This window comes from Artibeus jamaicensis, unplaced genomic scaffold (genome assembly GCF_021234435.1).
Source record: "Artibeus jamaicensis isolate MK-2021 breed Jamaican fruit bat unplaced genomic scaffold, CSHL_Jam_final scaffold_1689, whole genome shotgun sequence".
Taxonomy (NCBI): Eukaryota; Metazoa; Chordata; class Mammalia; order Chiroptera; family Phyllostomidae; genus Artibeus; species Artibeus jamaicensis.
In genome coordinates this window covers 4,379,043-4,396,499 of record NW_026522029.1, presented here as the reverse complement: position 1 = coordinate 4,396,499, position 17,457 = coordinate 4,379,043, and the positions used below count along the sequence as shown (strand labels likewise).

At 37.7% G+C, this 17,457-nt stretch overlaps 1 protein-coding gene across 2 annotated transcripts in view; it reads left to right on the top strand.

Moving 5' to 3' along the window:
- The window catches only part of SYCP1 (synaptonemal complex protein 1), an 84,145-nt gene that overhangs the window by 4,028 nt on the left and 62,660 nt on the right, over positions 1–17,457 (top strand). For both annotated transcript variants that reach the window (XM_053656067.1, XM_053656066.1), the window contains exons 6-10: positions 253–320; positions 6,555–6,628; positions 14,469–14,527; positions 15,882–15,951; positions 16,831–16,904. In XM_053656067.1, the coding sequence (XP_053512042.1) occupies positions 253–320; positions 6,555–6,628; positions 14,469–14,527; positions 15,882–15,951; positions 16,831–16,904 (345 nt within the window). The remainder of the gene's footprint in view (positions 1–252; positions 321–6,554; positions 6,629–14,468; positions 14,528–15,881; positions 15,952–16,830; positions 16,905–17,457) is intronic.

Below are 17,457 nucleotides of genomic sequence, written 5' to 3'. Positions count from 1 at the left end.
TTTGGTGTTCAAAGAGAAGAATTCTTACAGACCGTCCTAGTATGTTAGCAAAGAAACACTGCTTTTGCTGTGTTTATGTAGCAGAAGCATTTGATATTTTAAACACTATATATACATTAAAGGGTATACAATTATTCACTTCTTTAAGCAGATGTGTATTACATATGTAATTACATATTACATTGCCTTTTATTATACGTGTTTATTTTGCTAAGCCAAATATGATGACCTATCTGTTGTTTTATAAATTAGTTTGAAAATGAAAAAGTAAGCTTGAAATTAGAAGAAGGAATTCAGGAAAATAAAGACTTAATAAAAGAGTAAGTAATAATTCAGTGAATTTGTTCTTTCCAAATTTATTGTTAAAATAATTTATAAAAATGTATTGAGCATTTCCTGTTATATATGCAGAATTCTACACAGGTGCTGTGGAGAGATGAAGACATACTGTTTTTACATTCTTGCAGTTGGAAAACCATGGTCACTGATTGCTAATAACATCTACATTTTAAAATTGTCAGGCAGGAGAAACCGTTACTTGGTTTCAAAAAGTTACCTGATAATCCTGTATTTACAACTGCCTATGTCTACTGTCTTCCTTTGTGTTTGACTGTTGTTTTAGGTGCAGCACTGCAAAATAGGGCTCAACTTAGTTCCAACCTAATTCTCACTCTCAGATTCCTATTTTTGCCAGTGGCCCAATGATTCTTCCATTTACTTTGGCTTAAAACTTTAGTATCATCTTTGACTTTTCCTTTCCTTTGTTCTAGACAATAGCTAAGCCTTATTTTATACATTACCACCTCATTCAGATTATACCATGTAGAATTTAATAGAAAAATGTAGTTGTTTCATTTACATCTGCCATGTAAATGTTGGAGAGTTAGAATGTAATGTATGGGTTCACGTAGAGTGCTGAATTTGTTTATTCCTTGCTTGCTTTAAGTTAAACATGGTTCTAGAAGCCTATCACTTGTCAGTGAAGTTGCTAAGTGAAAAATACTATTACAATGGACTGTTTTAGCCCAGTTGAAAGACAAACTAACTTCCTAGATAAAATTTAAATGTTAAATCTTAATGTTTTCCCTGCCTAAATGAGGTTTGGTTATAGGGGCAAGGGAGAGAGAAGAGAGAGTTTCTAACATTGTGTGCCTAGTGTATGTTTGGTACATACTGGTCACTTTTATATGGGTGAATGATTGAGTTCCTAAAGTATCTTAGAAGATAGATCCTGACTCACATCTCTCAAAACCCTTGAAATTTCCTAAGTGTTGAGAGTGATAGTGTGTCTCCTACTATGTTAATAAGCTGACTTTTGGACCCTGAGGATGGGATTGGTTGCCAGGAGAATCATCCAGGGAATTAGAGGATTAGAACTTTGTCTTCCTCTCCCCATTATCACCTTGAGAGAGGGATGAGGACCTGGATGTTGAATCAGTTGCCAATGACCAATGATTTAATCAATCATGACAGTGTAATGAAGCCTCCAAAAACCTCAAAATGATAGTGTTCAGAGATTTTCCCAGTTGGTAAACACTTGGAAATTTGGGGAGAAAGCATGGAAGCTCCACATCCTCTCCCCATACCTTGCCCTATGCATCTTTTCCATCTGACTGTTTCTGATTTATATACTTGTATGATAAACCAGTAATCTGGTAATTAAATTGTTTTTCTGAGTTCTGGAAGCCATTCTGGAAATTAATAAAACCTAAGGAGGAGGTCTTGGGAACCTCTGATGTATATAACCAGTGGGTCAGAGGTACAGGTAATAATCTAGGCTCGCCACTGGTGCCTGAAGTGTTAAGGAGTAGGTTGTGTTTATTGAAGAGGCTGTCCTTTTCCCATTGTATATTCTCGACTCCTTTGTCATCAACGTATTATTGTCCATATTTGCTTGAGTTTTTTCCTGGGTTCTCTATTCTGTTCCATTGACCTATATGTTTATTTTTATGCCAATACCATACTGTTTCTTAAAAATTGACTTCGGGGAGAAAGAGTCAGGGGAAACATTGATTTGTTGTTCCACTTATTTGTGTGTTCACTGGTCGATTCTTTTATGTGCCCTGACTGGGGATTGAAACCACAACCTTGGTGTACTGGGGTGATGTTTGAATCATCCAACTTAGCTACCCAGCCAGGGTACCATACTGTTTTTATTACTATAGCTTTGCAATATAGCCTGAAATCAGGAAGTATGATGGATCCAGCTTTGTTCTTTCTCAAGATTGCTTTGACTTTTCAGGGTCTTCTGATTTATATGGTTCCATATGAATTTTATGACTGATTGGTTTATTTCTGTGGAAAATGCTGTTGGGATTTTCATAGGGATTGCACTGAATTTCTAGATTGCTTTGGCTAGTATGGACATTTTAACATATTAATTCTTCTAATCCATGAGCACAGAATATTTAATATTTTTCCATTTATTTCTGTCATCTTCAGTTTCTTTAATCAGTGTCTTATAGTTTTCAATGTATAGGTCTTTCACCTCCTTTGTGAAATTTATTACTAGGTATCTTAGTCCTTTTGATGCACTTGTAAATGGGGTTGTTTTCTTAATTAGTTTATAGAAATGCAGCTGAAATTTGTATATTGATTTTGTATCTTGCAACCTTACTGAGTTTTCTTACTCTAACATTTTTTTGGTGGGATGGAATCTTTAGGGTTTTCTAAGATAACATACTATCTGCTAATAGTGACAGTTTTACCTCTTCCTTTTCTATTCGAATACCTTTTATTTCTTTTTCTTGCCTAGTTGCTCTGACTAGGACTTCTAATACCACATTGAATTAAAGTGGTAAATTAAGCATCTTTGTCTCATTTCTGATCTTAAAGGAAAAGCTTTTTCACTTTGAGTATGTAGGTTTATTAAAAAAGGCCTTTGTACTGTTTAGGTACCATTCCCTCTATACCCATTTTATTGAGATTAGAAAAATTTTTTTATTGTTGTTCAGTTATAGTTGTCCCTGTTTCCCCGCCATTACTCTCGCTTCCCACATTAAATTCTCCCCCCACCATGTTGTCCTTGTCCATGGGTCCTTTATACTTATTCCTTGGCCTTCCCCTTCTTTTCTCCGTTATCTCCCTCACCCCTCCTCTCTGGTCACTGTCAGTTTGTTCTTTATTTCCATGTCTGTGGTTCTATTTGCTGGTTCTATTTCTATAGTTGTAATTTTGTTGTCATTTTACTGTTTGTATTTTTGATCTTCTTTTTCTTAGATAAGTCCCTTTAACGTTTCATAAAATAAAAGTTTGGTAATGATGAACTCCTTTAACTTGACCTTATCTGGGAAGCGCTTTATCTGCTCTTCCATTCTAAATGATAGCTTTGCTGGATAGAGTCATCTTGAGTGTAGGTCCTTGCCTTTCATGACTTGGAATCCTTCTTTCCAGCCCCTTCTTGCCTGCAAGATTTCTTTTGAAAAATTAGCTGACAGTCTTATGGGCACTCCTTTGTAGGAACTGCTGCCTTTAAGATTCTTTCCTTTTTTTTCATCTTGGGTAATGTATTTATGGTATGCCTTGGTGTGTGCTTTCTTGGGTCCAACTTCTTTGGGACTCTCTAAGCTCCCTGGACTTCCTGGAAGTCTATTTTCTTTTCCAGATTGGGGAAGTTCTCCTTCATTATTTGTTCAGATAAATTTTTAATTTCTTTCTCTTCTCCTTCTGGCACCCCTGTGACTTGGATGTTGGAACATTTAAAGTTGTCCTGGAGGTTCCTAAACCTATCCTCATTTTTTTGAATTCTTGTTTCTTCATTCTGTTCTGGCTGAGTGTTTCTTTCTTCCGGTCCAAACCATTGATCTGAGTCCAATTTCCTTCACTGTTGGTTCCCTGTACATTTTCCTTTATTTCACTTCTTCTAGCCTTCACTTATTCCTCTATTTTGTGATCATACTCAACTATTTCTGTGAGCATCCTGAAAACCAGTGTTTTGAACTCTGAATCTGATAGGTTGGCTATCTCTTCATTGCTTAGTTGTATTTTTTTTGAGCTTTGATCTGTTCCTTCATTTGGGCCATATATATTGTCTTGGTGGGCCTGTTATGTTGTAAGCGATGAAGTCTTAGGTATTCACCAGGACAGGGCAACCCACATAGCTGTGTGTGGTGCTGAATGTGGGAGAGAGGTTCCAGAGGGAACAATGCCACTTGCTCAGCTCTCAGCTGGCTTTCAGTCACTGAGAAGCGATTGGAAGTAGTTCTGCTACCCACAAGCAAAGTGGGCCCTTCTGGTGCTGATTCCCAGGTGGGTTGGTTTGTGTTAATTCTAGGACCCTGTGGGTCTCTCCAAGGAACTCTCCAGTGAGGGTAGGAGTTTCTCCCACCACCACAACTGCCACAGGTTTTTTCAGCCAGAAAATTTGAAGCTTCATTTCCCCATGCTGGAACTCTGGGTTGTGCAGTGTATCTTGCTTCCCAGGTATTTCTCTCGGTTTATCTGCATGCAAATGTGGGACCATAGCTCTGTCAGCTGCTGCCTTGCCCAGTCTGTTCACTGCCACCTTGCCGAGAGTTCTCTCCACCCTGCTGCCTGTCTCCGCTCCTCCTCCAGTCTGAATGAATGTTTCTTCTTTAACTTCTTGGTGGTCGGACTTCTATGTAGTTCAATTTTCTGGCAGTTCTGGTTACTTTTTGTTTGTAAATTTGTTGTCCTTCTTTTGTTTGTACAAGGAGGCAAAGTGTATATGCCTATGCCTTCATCTTGGCCAGAAGTCCCTTTGCCCATTTTAATTGGTTATTTGTCTTCCTGGTGTGGAGTCATGTGACTTCCTTATATATTTTGGAGATCAAACCTTTGTCTGAGGTGTCATCAGCAAATACATTTTCCCATACATTTGGTTACCTTTTCATATTGCTAATGTTTTCTTTAGCTTTGCAGAACCTTTTTAATTTGATGTAGTCCTATTTGTTTATTCTTTCCTTTATGTCCCTTACTCTAGGGGACTTATCAGTGAAAATATTGCTCCATGGAATATCTAAAATTTTCCTGTCTATGTTCTCCTCTAGGACTTTTATTATGGTGTCACAACTTAAATATTTTAAGTCTTTTATCCATCTTGAGCTTATTTTTGTGTATGGTGTAAGTTGGTGGTTGAGTTTCATTTTTTTTTTTTTTTTGCATGATAGCTGTCCAGATCTCCCAACACCATTTGTTGAAGAGGCTATTTTTACTCCATGGTATACTCCTGTCCCCTGTGTCAATACTGACCATAGAGACGTGGGTTTATTTCTGGGCTCTCTCTGGTGTTCCACTGATCTATATGTCTGTTCTTATGCCAGTACCAGACTATTTTGATTACAGTGGACTTGTAGTATAGTTTGCTATCAGGCATTGTGATCTCTCCTACTTTGTTCTTCTTTGTCAAGATTTCTGAGGCTATTTGGGGTTGTTTATGGTTCCATATAAATTTTTGAAATATTTGTTTTATACCTGTGAAATACATCACTGGTATTTTAATAGGGATTGCATTGAACTTATAAATTTCTTTGGGTAGTATGGACATTTTAATGATACTAATTCTTCCAGTCCATGAACAGGGTATATGCTTCCATTTATGTGCTTCTCCCTTAATTTCTTTCTTCAGTGTTCTGTAGTTTTCTGAGGACAGGTCTTTTACCTCTTTGGTTAGGTTCATTCCTTGGGTCTTTATTTTTCTTGTTGCTGTAGTAAATGGGAATTTTTTCCTAATTTCTATTTCCAATATGATTTCATTGGTGGTGTACAAAAATGCCTTTGCTTTCTGAATATTGACTTTGTATCTTGCCATTCTGTCAAAATCACTTACTAGGTCAAGTGGTTTTTTTTTTGGTAGAGTCTGTAGGGTTTCTATGTACACTGTCATGTCATCTGTAAACAATTACAGTTTTACTTCCTCCTTTCCAATTTTTATGTCTTTTATTTCTTTTTCTTGTCTGATTGCTGTGGCTAGAACTTCCAATACTATGCTGAATAGATGTGGTGAAAGCAGACACCCTTGTCTTGTTCCTGATTTTAGGAGGAAAGCTTTTACTTTTTGACCATTGAGTATGATGTTGGCTGTAGGTTTCTTGTGTATGGCCTTTATTATGTTGATGGAGAAGCATGTTTTAAAAATAATAAATGAGTATTGAATTTTGTCAGATGCTTTCTCAATATCTATTAAGGTGATCAGAGGTATTTTTTTTCACATAATGAATGGCTAGTCAAAAAACTAGCTATTTTATGTTTTGAAAGTAGATAGCTAGTATATTTAGGGTAATTGGTAAATGAAAAGCCCAACCCTCTCTTGTCCTTTTTTTTAAGGAAAATCTGGAAATCTTTACTGAAAGGCTGTTGATAGCTACTTGGGTAGAAACTTGTTAAAGAATTATTCCTTTACTTTTAAAAGAAGGCATCTTTGCTAGTAGTACAGTCAACTGTTTTTTGCTACATATCATTTATGAACAGTATGTGATATATACAAAATATAATATTTAAGAATTCCTTTAATAGTTGTAACAGTATGTTTCATAACTTTTGAATATGATTTTGCTTGCAATCAGATTAAACTTAGGCTCTTTCCTTTGTTCCAGGAATAATGCTACAAGGCATTTATGCAATTTACTGAAAGAAACCTGTACCAGATCTGCAGAAAAGACAAAGAAATGTAAATGTCTTTCTTGTTTTATGTGATTTTATCAATTTATTATTATTTTATTGGTGGGGGCTGAGAGTGGAATGAATTGTCTTCACTGTTTAGTTTTAGGCTAAGTCAGAGATCAGATGGTGGTTTGAAGAATCTTTTAAAACATTTTTTAGATCTCTTAAATGAATTAAAGAGTATAACTTAAAAATTAATATATATTTTATTGTTTATGTTATTACAGTTGGCCCAATTTTCCCCTACTTCCTCCTCTCTACCCAGATCCCCCCACTCCCTCAGGCCAACACACACTATTGCCCATTTCCATGGATCAGTGCGTATATATTCCTTGGCTACTATATTCCCTCTGCTGTACTTTATATCCCCAGGACTGTTCTGTAACAACCAATATATACTTTTTAAACCTTTTACTTTTTACACACATCACCTGATGCCTCTCCCATCTGGCAACTATCAAAATGTTCTCTGTATCCACGATTCTGTTTCTGTTCTCCTTGTTTGCTTGCTTGTTTGTTTGTTTTTTAGATTCAGTTACTGATAGGTAGCTATTTATTGCCATTTTATTGTTCATAGTTTTGATCTTCTTCTTCTTAAGACTTTTTATCATTTAATATATACTGGTTTGGTGGTGGTAAACTCCTTTTGCTTTTTCTTTTCTGGGAAGCTCTTTCTCTCTCCTTCAGTTCTAAATGGTAGGTTTCCTGGGTAGAGGAATCTTGGTTGTATGTTCTTGCTTTTCATCTCTTGGAATATTTCTTGTCAATCCCTTTTAGCCTTTTGAGAAATCAGTTGACAGTCTTATGGGATCTCCCTTGTATGTAACTAACTGTTTTCTATTGCTGCTTCTAAGATTCTCTCCTTGTCTTTAACTTTTGACACTTTAATTATGATGTGTCTTGGTGTGGTCCTGTTTGGGGTCATCTTGTTCAGGACTCTCTGTGCTTCTTGGATTTATATGTCTATTTCTTTCACCAAATTAGGGAAGTTTTCTGTCATTATTTTTTCAAATACATTTTGTTTCTTGTTTTCTCTTTTCTTCTGGCATCCCCATGATGGCAATATTGGTACACTTGAAGTTGTCCCAAAGGCTCCTTATACTCATTTTTGATTCTTGTTTCTTTTTCTTGTTTTGATTGAGTGTTTTTTGCTTCCTTATATTCCAAATCATTGACTTGATTTCTGGCTTTGTCTATTCTACTGTTGATTCCCTATAAATTGTTCTTCATTTCAGTTAGTGTATCCTTCATTTCTGACTGGTTCTTTTTATTGGTAACCATATTCTTTTTTATGCTGTTGAAGTTCTTTCTGAGTTCATCTACTTTTCCCATAAGTTCATTGAGCATCCTTACAACCAGTGTTTTGAACTCTGCAGGTAGTATATTGCTTGTCTCCATTTCGCTTAGTTCTTTTTCTGGAGTTTTGTTCTTTTTTTTTTTTTCATTTGGGCCATGTTTCTTTGTCTCTTCATTTTGGCATCCTTCCTGTGTTTGTTTCTATGTATTAGGTGGAACTGCCACAGCATCCTGGGCTTGGTAGAGTAGCCTAATGTAGTAGGTGTCCTGTAGGGTCCAGTGGTACTGCCTGTCCTATTACCCAAGCTGGGTACTCAAGGTGCACCCAGCCTACAAGGTGGGTGTACCCTCCTCTTGTAGTTTAGCCTTGATTGCTGTTGGCAGGTCAATGGGAGGGATTTACCCAGGCCAGTCAGCTTCAAGGACTGGCTGTGACCACTGACCACCAACCTCCAACCACACTGGAGGATTAGCTGTGCAGGGGTCCACTTCACAGAGCAGGATTTACTACAGCAGGGCTCCGATGCATGCTGATTCAGCCTTTGAGTGTGTTGCTTGTGGAGGTGGTTTGGTGGTGGTGCTGTCACGTGGTCTTTAGCTGTACTCTGGGTTGTAGGCTTTGGGGCCAAGATTAGCCACCATCTGTGTTTTCGCCAGGGTCACCCATCATGAGCTACAAAGTAGTCTGCAGATGGCTGCTACTTGTGCTGTGCTTGGAGCTGCCCAGGTGAAGCCATACTGTGAACCAAAGCCAGCTGCTGCTAATGCCAAGCCTGGAACCACTTAGAGAGAGGCACAAGGCTTGTGGAAGCTAGATGCCATTGAGAGAATTTAGGAAAATCTGAAGCATGAGCAGTGACAAGCCATTCATATGGAAAAGCCATTGGAAACAGCTTGGGTGGGCCCAAAGGTTGGGTAGGGGCAGAGTCTCTGGGAATCACCAGGCAGGGCAAACAGTGTGAGCCAGGTTGATGGAGTCTCAGATATGGCACCTGTCTACTGGCTCTGTGGGGTGTGGGCTCAGAAAAGGTACAATGGCCTCTGCCAGCACTTCTCTCTGGTAGGAGGCTACCCCTCAGCTCTTGCCCTAATGTCAGACACTTTGGTTCCTCTCCATATGCCCCTTATGCCTTTTAAGCTGCTGTTGGCATTGGGGCTCAGAGGAAGTGTGTCCAGGTAAGTCCGAGTGTTGTCCCTTTAAGGGGAACCACTTGGGACTGCAGAAGTTTCTGCCTTTCATAGCCTCAATCCCCACTGGTTTTCATAGCCAGAAGTTGGGTGGATTTATCTTCCTGGCATTGGAACCCTGGGCAAAGCAGCTTGGTGTGGAGCTGTAATCCCTTGCTCCTGAAATCTCCCTCCTGATTTTTCTCTAGCACGCATGGGTGTGGGACCAGCCTGTTCTACGTCTCTGCCCCTCCTACCAGTTCTGTAGTTTAAGGACTTCCATTTGGTTTGATTCTGGGAGGTTCCGAATAATAGTGGTTCTGTAGTTTAGTTGTGATTTCAATGTAGTTGTGTGAGGAGGTGAGCTGTATTTACCTATGTGTCATCTTGACTGGAAGTAAGGATTGTATCTTGGTGTGACATATTGATGGCATTTTTTCCCTTAAAAAAATTTTAATACTTGCCTTATTATCCATGTGGCCTGTTCTTTCTTTATGACTCTATCTTCCTCATTGAGGCTATATTATCTTGCTTCTGTTGAGAATAATTGAGTAGTTTTATGAAATTTTCATCTGGATTCTAAAGAATTCGTTTTCAGAGATAGGCTGTTTATTTTAACATCTTTCATGTTTTCATCTTTCATGTTTTCTTCTTTCCTTTGTTTGACCATGTTTTTTCATAGGTACCATAGGTTTTTCTCCCCATATACATCATTGAAAAAGGCAGAAACTATTCAGACTAGATAAACTGGCCGTTAAACTCACTTTGGTCCTGATTTCCTCTCTGTTTTAGTGGTTGAATTCTCTTTTCATATTTATAGTTGTACGGCAGGTCACTGATCAGTTTCTAAAGTTTTCACTGTGCATAGTTGCATCTTCTTTCTGCCCCTTCTGTTTGGTTTTCTGTTTGGTACTCTTATATGTAGAGTGTATATTTCTGAATAATTTTAGTCAACAAACTCAAGCATGTACATTTTAATATCTTCAAATATTAAAAAATGATAATGCCTTGATTCTGCTGGCATAGAAAAACTTAATCTCAGTAAATTTGGAAAAATTTTTCCTTCCTTTGGGGTTATATCTAAGTTTGGGGGTACACATATAGTACCATGTGGTAGAGAGGGACATTTGTTTCTCAGTCATTTATTCTTTGAGACTATCAACATTTCAGCTGGTATTCAGTTAATGGTCCACGTGGGTTGCTGCTGAGTTGTCCCTTCTCCCTGCCGTCAGTGCTTTTCCGGGTTCGCTGGTTCTCGGCCCTTCATCCCACCACGTGCAGTTGCATAAAATGTTGAAACGGGAAACCCTGAAGCTGTGTGTCTAAGACCTCATCTGTCTAACTATATTTTACAGTCATTTTTTCCTTGAGGATTTGTCATCTTTCTTGAACCCTACTGAAGAAAAAGGCACATTCCTACTTTGCTCTTGGTTTGCCCCGACTCTCTGGTGTTTCTGTGGTCCCTCAACATGAGGCTTAGCCTGAGGAAGGGAGAAGCTGCAGAACCCCTTTTAAATATCTCCCACCAACTAATAAGCTCTCTCACTTTCTCCTTGTAAAGGCTTCTCTTTCTCAAGTTGGAAATATTTCCTAGGTCTAAAAGATGGGGAGTTTTGTTCTGACATATATATGTTTAAAATCTATTACTTATGCCCTGAATCTTTCTCCTAACCCCAACATTTGGCTTTTGGAACTCAAAGATTTTTTTCTTTGCTTTGAGTTAAATCATTTCTTCTTTAAGGAAACTAATTTTGTCTGAACTTCAAGATCTAGTTCCCCAATATGGGACAGAGTGGGGTCTGTGTGTGAGAATATGAGAGAGACAGAGGGAGAAAAGAGGAGGGGAGGGGAGGGGAATGGAGGGACAAAGATGAGGGCAAAGGGCTAGGGGCAAAGGGAAAGTAGGAGAAATAGGGAAAGAGGGGAGGGAGGAAGGAGGAAGAAGAGAGTTAAGGAGGGGGAATGGGAAGATAGAGCGATAGATTGATAGATGAATTGATGGGTAGATAAATATCAAGAAGAAAGACCAAAATGGTGTTGGGGATAGAGTGCAATTCTTTTTTTAAATTAAATTTTATTTTTATTTTTGATTTTAGAGAGAGATGAAGGGAGAGATAAGGAAGGGGAGAGAAACATCTGATGAGGGAGAAAAATTAATTGGTTGTCTCTCATATGCACCCCAACTGGGGACCAAACCTGCAACTCAGGTATAGGCCCTGACCAGGAATCAAACTGGTGATCCTTCAGTTTGCAGGATGATGCCCAGCCAACTGAGCCACAGTGACTGGGTTGGGAATGCAGTTCTTTATTACAGATAGTTTCTGAGGAATAGATAGGGTTTGTTGCTGTGTGTTAGGTAGTGAAAATGACAGTGAACAGATGGAGTAAAAGGTATTGACATGAACTATTTGTTGAAATGCTAATGTGTTCTGCATCTGTTTCCTTAAAATTTCCAGCCTTTTAGTATTCAAATAAGAATAGTTCAGCTCCTGTTTCATGTGCTATGATTATTTCAGAGTTCTCTGCAGTATTTTTGAGGGGTTTAAGATATTTGTGTTCTTCTAAAGTCAGTTCATGTGCCCTCTTTTTGGTTGTTTGGCTCCTTGTTGACACTTTGAGCTGCTGTTCTCGTTTTGCACCTTGTTCATGAGAATCTGGGAATTCAGTGTGGTTTCTGTGCTGCTGGCCTTGTCTGGGGGAATGATGAAGGGATAGGCACATTTTCTTATACTGCCTCGTACCTTAATTCCTCATAGCACCTCCTACCAACATTCAATTTTACTGATTCTACTGAAGGCTTTAGTATAATTAGAGAAAATCATTGTGCGCATAAAAATACCAAAAAAAAAGGGGGGGGGACAAGAATATTATAAGGGATTCATAGGCGATTTTTCTCTGGGGCCATTCTTAAATTTGCTCTTCCTGTCTTGAGGTTTATCTTCCTTTTCTGCATTCTTAGAAATAGATCAAGAGACAACAAGAACAAGCTTTACCTTTCATGTGTAGCTTGTGAATCCTAAATATACAAAGGAGAAAAATACTTTAAAAATATATTTTATTAATTATGTTATTACAGTTGTCCCAATTTTCCCCCTTTGCCCCTCCACCTGGTACCCCCCATTCCCTCCAGCATTCCCCTGTTAGTTCAAGTCCATGGGTTATGCATATAAGTTCTTAGGCTACTCCATTACCTATACTGTTCTTAACATTCCCCTCTCTGTTCTGTCTCTACCAATTTGTGCTTCTTAATCTCTGCACCTTTCCCCCCAATTTTTCCCCTTCCCCCCCAACTGATAATGCTCCAAATAATCAACATATCCACGATTCTGTTCCTGTTCTTCTTGTTTGCTTAGTTTGTTATTTGCATAAAAGTATTGGTAGTTGTGAATTTATTGCCATTTTGATCTTTTTTTAAATTATAATTCCCTTAGCATTTCATATAATAATGGCTTGGTGATGGTGAACTGCTTTAGTTTTACCTTGTTTGGGAAGCACTTTATATGCCCTTCAATTCTAAATGATAGCTTTGCTGGATAGAGTAATGTAGGTTGTAGGTCCTTGCTTTTCATCACTTTGAATAAATACTTCCTGCTAGTCTCCTCTAGCCTGCAAAGTTTCTTTTGAGAAATCAGCTGACAGTCTTATGGGAACTCTCTGTTTTTATATCTGCTTTTCTTTTGCTGCTTTTAATATTCTTTATCTTTAACCTTTAACATTTTATTTATGATAATGTCTTGGGTCCTGTTTGGGTCCCCATCTTGTTTGGGATTCTCTGTGCTTCCTGGACTTGTATGTCTGTTTCCTTCACCAGGTTAGGGGATTTTTCTCTCATTTTTTCAAATAAGTTTTCAATTTCTTTCTCTTTCTCTTCTTCCTCTGGCACTCCTATATGATTTGGATGTTTAAAGATGTCCCAGAGTTTCCTAAACTTATCCTCTTTTTTTTTTGAATTGTTTTTTCTTTCTGCTGCTCTGATTGAATATTTTTTTCTTCCTTGTGTTCCACATTGTTGATTTGATTCTTGGCTTCATCCCCTCTACTGCTGCCCCCTGTAGACTTTTATTTCACTTAATGTAACCCTTCATTCCTGTCTAGGTTTTTTTTTTTTTTAATATGCTGTTGAAGTACCCAATGAGTTCCTTGAGCATCCTCATAAACCAGTGTTTTGAACTCTGAATCTGATACGTTGCTTATCTCCGTTTTATTCAGTTTTTTTTTTCTGGAGTTTTGTTCTTCTCTTTCATCTGGGCCATATTTCTTTTGGCAGCCTCCCTGTGTTTGTTTTTGTGCATTAGGTAGAGCTGCTTTGATTCCCTGTCTTAGTAGTGCGGCCTGTTGTAGAAAAGCACACTTGTTAAGTTATATGGGGTAGACCCTTAGATAATTGCCAGGGTGGGGCCACCCCTGTCACTGCTCTGTTGGTCTGTGTAGGGGAGGGCTTGCCGAGGGGACAGTGTTGCTGCCTGGCCTCTGGAGTTTTGCCTGGGAGGCAGCAGTCTCTTGGCACTGCCCTGTTTCCAGTCTCTTCATTTTTTCCCTGTATGTCACTGGTGCCCTTCCAGCTATTACAGCTGAGTCCTAGAGTAGGGGGTTCTACATGAGTCCTAGGTCTTCTGTGGGCCCTTTAAGAGGAGTCCCTTGAGAATTCCACAGTTTCTTCCACTGCACCAAACCCCACTGGCTTTTATAGACAGAAGTTATGGGGACTTCTCTTCCTTGTACTGGAACCCTGGGCTGGGTGGTCTGGTCTGGGGCTGGGATCCTTTGCTCCAGAGGTATCCTGCCTGATTTCTATCCACCACACGTGGATGTGGGATCTTCTATTCCCATCTCCATGCTTCTCCATGTGTCTCTGAGTCTCTGTTCCTCCTACCCGTCTGGATGAATGTGGCTTCTTTAAATCATCAGTTGTCTGACTTCCACATAGCTTGATTTTCTGACCATTCTGCATGATACTTGTTTTTATAGTCTAGTTGTATTTTTCCTGTAGTTGTGCGTGGATGTGAGGCATATTTACCTGTGCCTCCATCTTGACCAGAAGTCAGGAAAAAAATGCTTCGTAGAATAGTTGTTAAACCCATACTCATTGTAAAGGCTAAAATTATATTTTACAAAGCTTGAATAAATTGAGGGATAGTTATTTTGTGGAAGGAAATTATAGATAATCAAGCAGCACCAAGATTCTGAGGTTGAGATGAAGTACTCCCATGACTTACTATGAAACTGCTTTTGCTGCTACTAAAAGATTGAAAAGATACAGCAGTGACCTTCACTAACACAGAATTGAAGTATTTTAATGTTTTCCTGAAGCATTTGGAGAATTATCTTGTTGGTATCATAATTATCTTAAATTTTAATTTTAAAATATTTTATATTAATAATAGATGAATATGAACGGGAAGAAACTAGGCAAGTTTACATGGACCTAAATAATAACATTGAGGTAAGTGGTAGTGAACATTTAATATTTTAAACAGAGGTATTTCTAAGCAAAGTAGAGTGATAGCTACAAAGGTATAGAAAACTGTTCTTGCAAAATGGGCAGGCAAAAAAAAACAAACCTGTTCTTGCTAAAGGGATTATTATTTGTTTATATATGATTATATCACCAATAAAATTTCTAAGGTTTTCTACTATGAGTGTTAATGTTTTGTTATTGGGTAGCTTTTGAATTTACATGTTCATGACACTGTTAACTTCATTTATTAACTCTGTGTCAGGTACTAGCAAATTGTGCCACATTATCCCATCCCTACAATTCTCCACTTTCCTTCTCTACTATATCTTTAGAGGGGAAGGGAAGGAGAGAGGGAGAGAATATCAGTGTATGGTTGCCTCTCGTGGGTCCCCTACTGGGAACTGGCCTGCAACCCAGGCATGTGCCCTGACTGGGAATCGAACTACGATCCTCTGGTTTGCAGGCCTGTACTCAATCCACTGAGCTACACCTGCCAGGGCTATAGTCACTCTTTTTTGTTTCTCAAACTTGCTAAGCTCTTTCTGATCTTGGTTCTTTGAATTTGTTCCCTTTGTCTAGAACTTTTGTGTCCAAGATCTTATGCAAAATCATAAACTTCATTTTTTATTATACCTTTACTACTTTACCTAAAATATCTTCCTATTTCATTATTACTTGCCTTACTTTGTTTAATTTTTCTAAGGAGCCCCTAAAACTACATGACATCTGATGTATGTGTGTCTTCCTGTGTGTGTGTATTATTTCTTTTACGGAATATAAGTTACTTTCAGTAGGATAAAGGCTTTGGCTTATATCCTAAGTGCCTAAAACAGTGCCTGGCATGTAATAGACACTTAGTAACTATTTATTAATTGGATAAATGAATTCATCCAATTTTGCAAATCAAGATTTGTTGAATGTTGAATGAACTCATAGTGCCAGATGATGACCATATAATTTGGACTCCTGTGGGCACAGACATCACAGCGGCTTTAATAGGGAAGACAGATATGAAGTAAGTAAGTAAAAATAAAGAGAAAATTACAGATTTGATACTAAGGCTATTAAGTAAGTCAGGATACTAACAGTCATTTTACTGTTGTTTAATATGTAACTTGTTTCTAGTACCTTTAAGCATATGAGAAGCTAACATAATAGGCACTCAATACGTTTTTAGAAATTATTTAATTGATAAAAAGTATAGGGTTTTCATTATTCAAAGTTGCATGGTTTTAAATCCAATGACCACATGATACAAATTTATTAATAATTTTTAGTTTGAAGAAAACTATTTCAAAATTTTAAGTATTATTCTTAAAAGTTAAATTTTGTATTTCAGAAAATGATAATAGCTTTTGAGGAACTTCGTGTTCAAGCTGAGAATTCCAGACTAGAAATGCATTTTAAATGTAGGGATTCTATTTAATTTTTGTTATTCTTCTGTCATTATATTTTTACTAGATTCTGTTAATGTTTTTATACCATTAGCTTGATGTCTCAACTCTTTTAGTTTTTGTATTATGTGTTGTCTTGTAAGTTCCTAAAATCTTGTGGAAGTGGCAGGGAATTCATGTGTGTCAAAACTATGTTTTTGGCTTCAAAGCTACATTTTCCTTGAAATCAAACTTAACTCATGTTTGTGTTTAATTTTTAGAAGTGTGATTTTGTCTTTTTACGTGTCTTGGTAAAGTTGCATGCAAAAATAACAATATATACTTTAAATGTTATTTCAAATTAGTGTATAATGAAGAACTTTTATTTTTTTTGAGAGAGAAAGCATGCATGTAATAGAGTCAGTCAACCAAAACAAAAGTTGGTTCTTTGAAAACACCGATTAAATTGATAAACTGCTAGCAAAACTGATCGAGTAAAGTATAAATCAAGAGTGTGACATTCCTCTGCTCTAAGCTCTTTGAAAGCTTCCCATCTTGCTCATAACAAAAGTCTTACAGTGACCTCAGGTGCCACATGTGTTGCTGGTATATCATCTCACTTCCTGAGGTTATCCCCCTCATTTAGGGGAGTAAATTCCCTTTGTTGTTCAGGCAAAGGACACACATGCTTACATGCCCCGTCCCTGCCCCCAGTAAAGAACTTTTACATATGCTGTGTTTTCTTACGTTGTAACCTTGATATTAAATTCACTAGTTCATTAAATTTAGCAAGAAAATATACTTTTTGCTTGTTAGAAACATGGAAGAGAGTTAAATAAAATACAAGAAACTTAAAGTTTTGTTCGTTATGCAATTTCATTAAGATATTAAGGTATCTTTGTTTTATTTTTAAAGTAAAGGAAGACTATGAAAAAATCCAACAGCTTGAAGAAGAATGCAAGAAAGAAGTAAATGAGAAGGAAAAGCAGGTATTTTTTTTTCAAAAATTAACTCTCTATATACTTCATATTTGCTCATTTTTAAAATTCTTTTTTCATTTTGATATTTTGTTTATGCTATTACTGATGTCCCTTTCCTCCCCTTCATTTCCCTCCACTAAGCCCACTCCCCACTTCCATAGTCCCCTCATCATTATCCATGTCCCTGGGTTCTTCATGTATGTTATTTGACTAACCCCTTCACCTTTTGTCAGTCCCCACCTCCCTCCTCCTGACTTAACACCTGTCAGCCTATTCCCTGATTCCATGGTCTGGTTCTATTTTGATCCTTAGTTTATTTTGTTCCCTAGAGTCTTCTGATAAGTATAATCATATGATATTCGTCTTTCACTGACTGACTTATTTCACTTAGCATAATAGTCTCCAATTCCATCCATGCTGACACAAAGTCGGGAATTCCTTCTTTTTTTCTGCTGTGTAGTATTCCATTATAGAAATGTGCCACAGTTTTTTGGTCCACTCATCTACTGATGGGCATTTAGACATTCCAAATCTTGGCTGTTATAAATAGTGCTGCTATGCA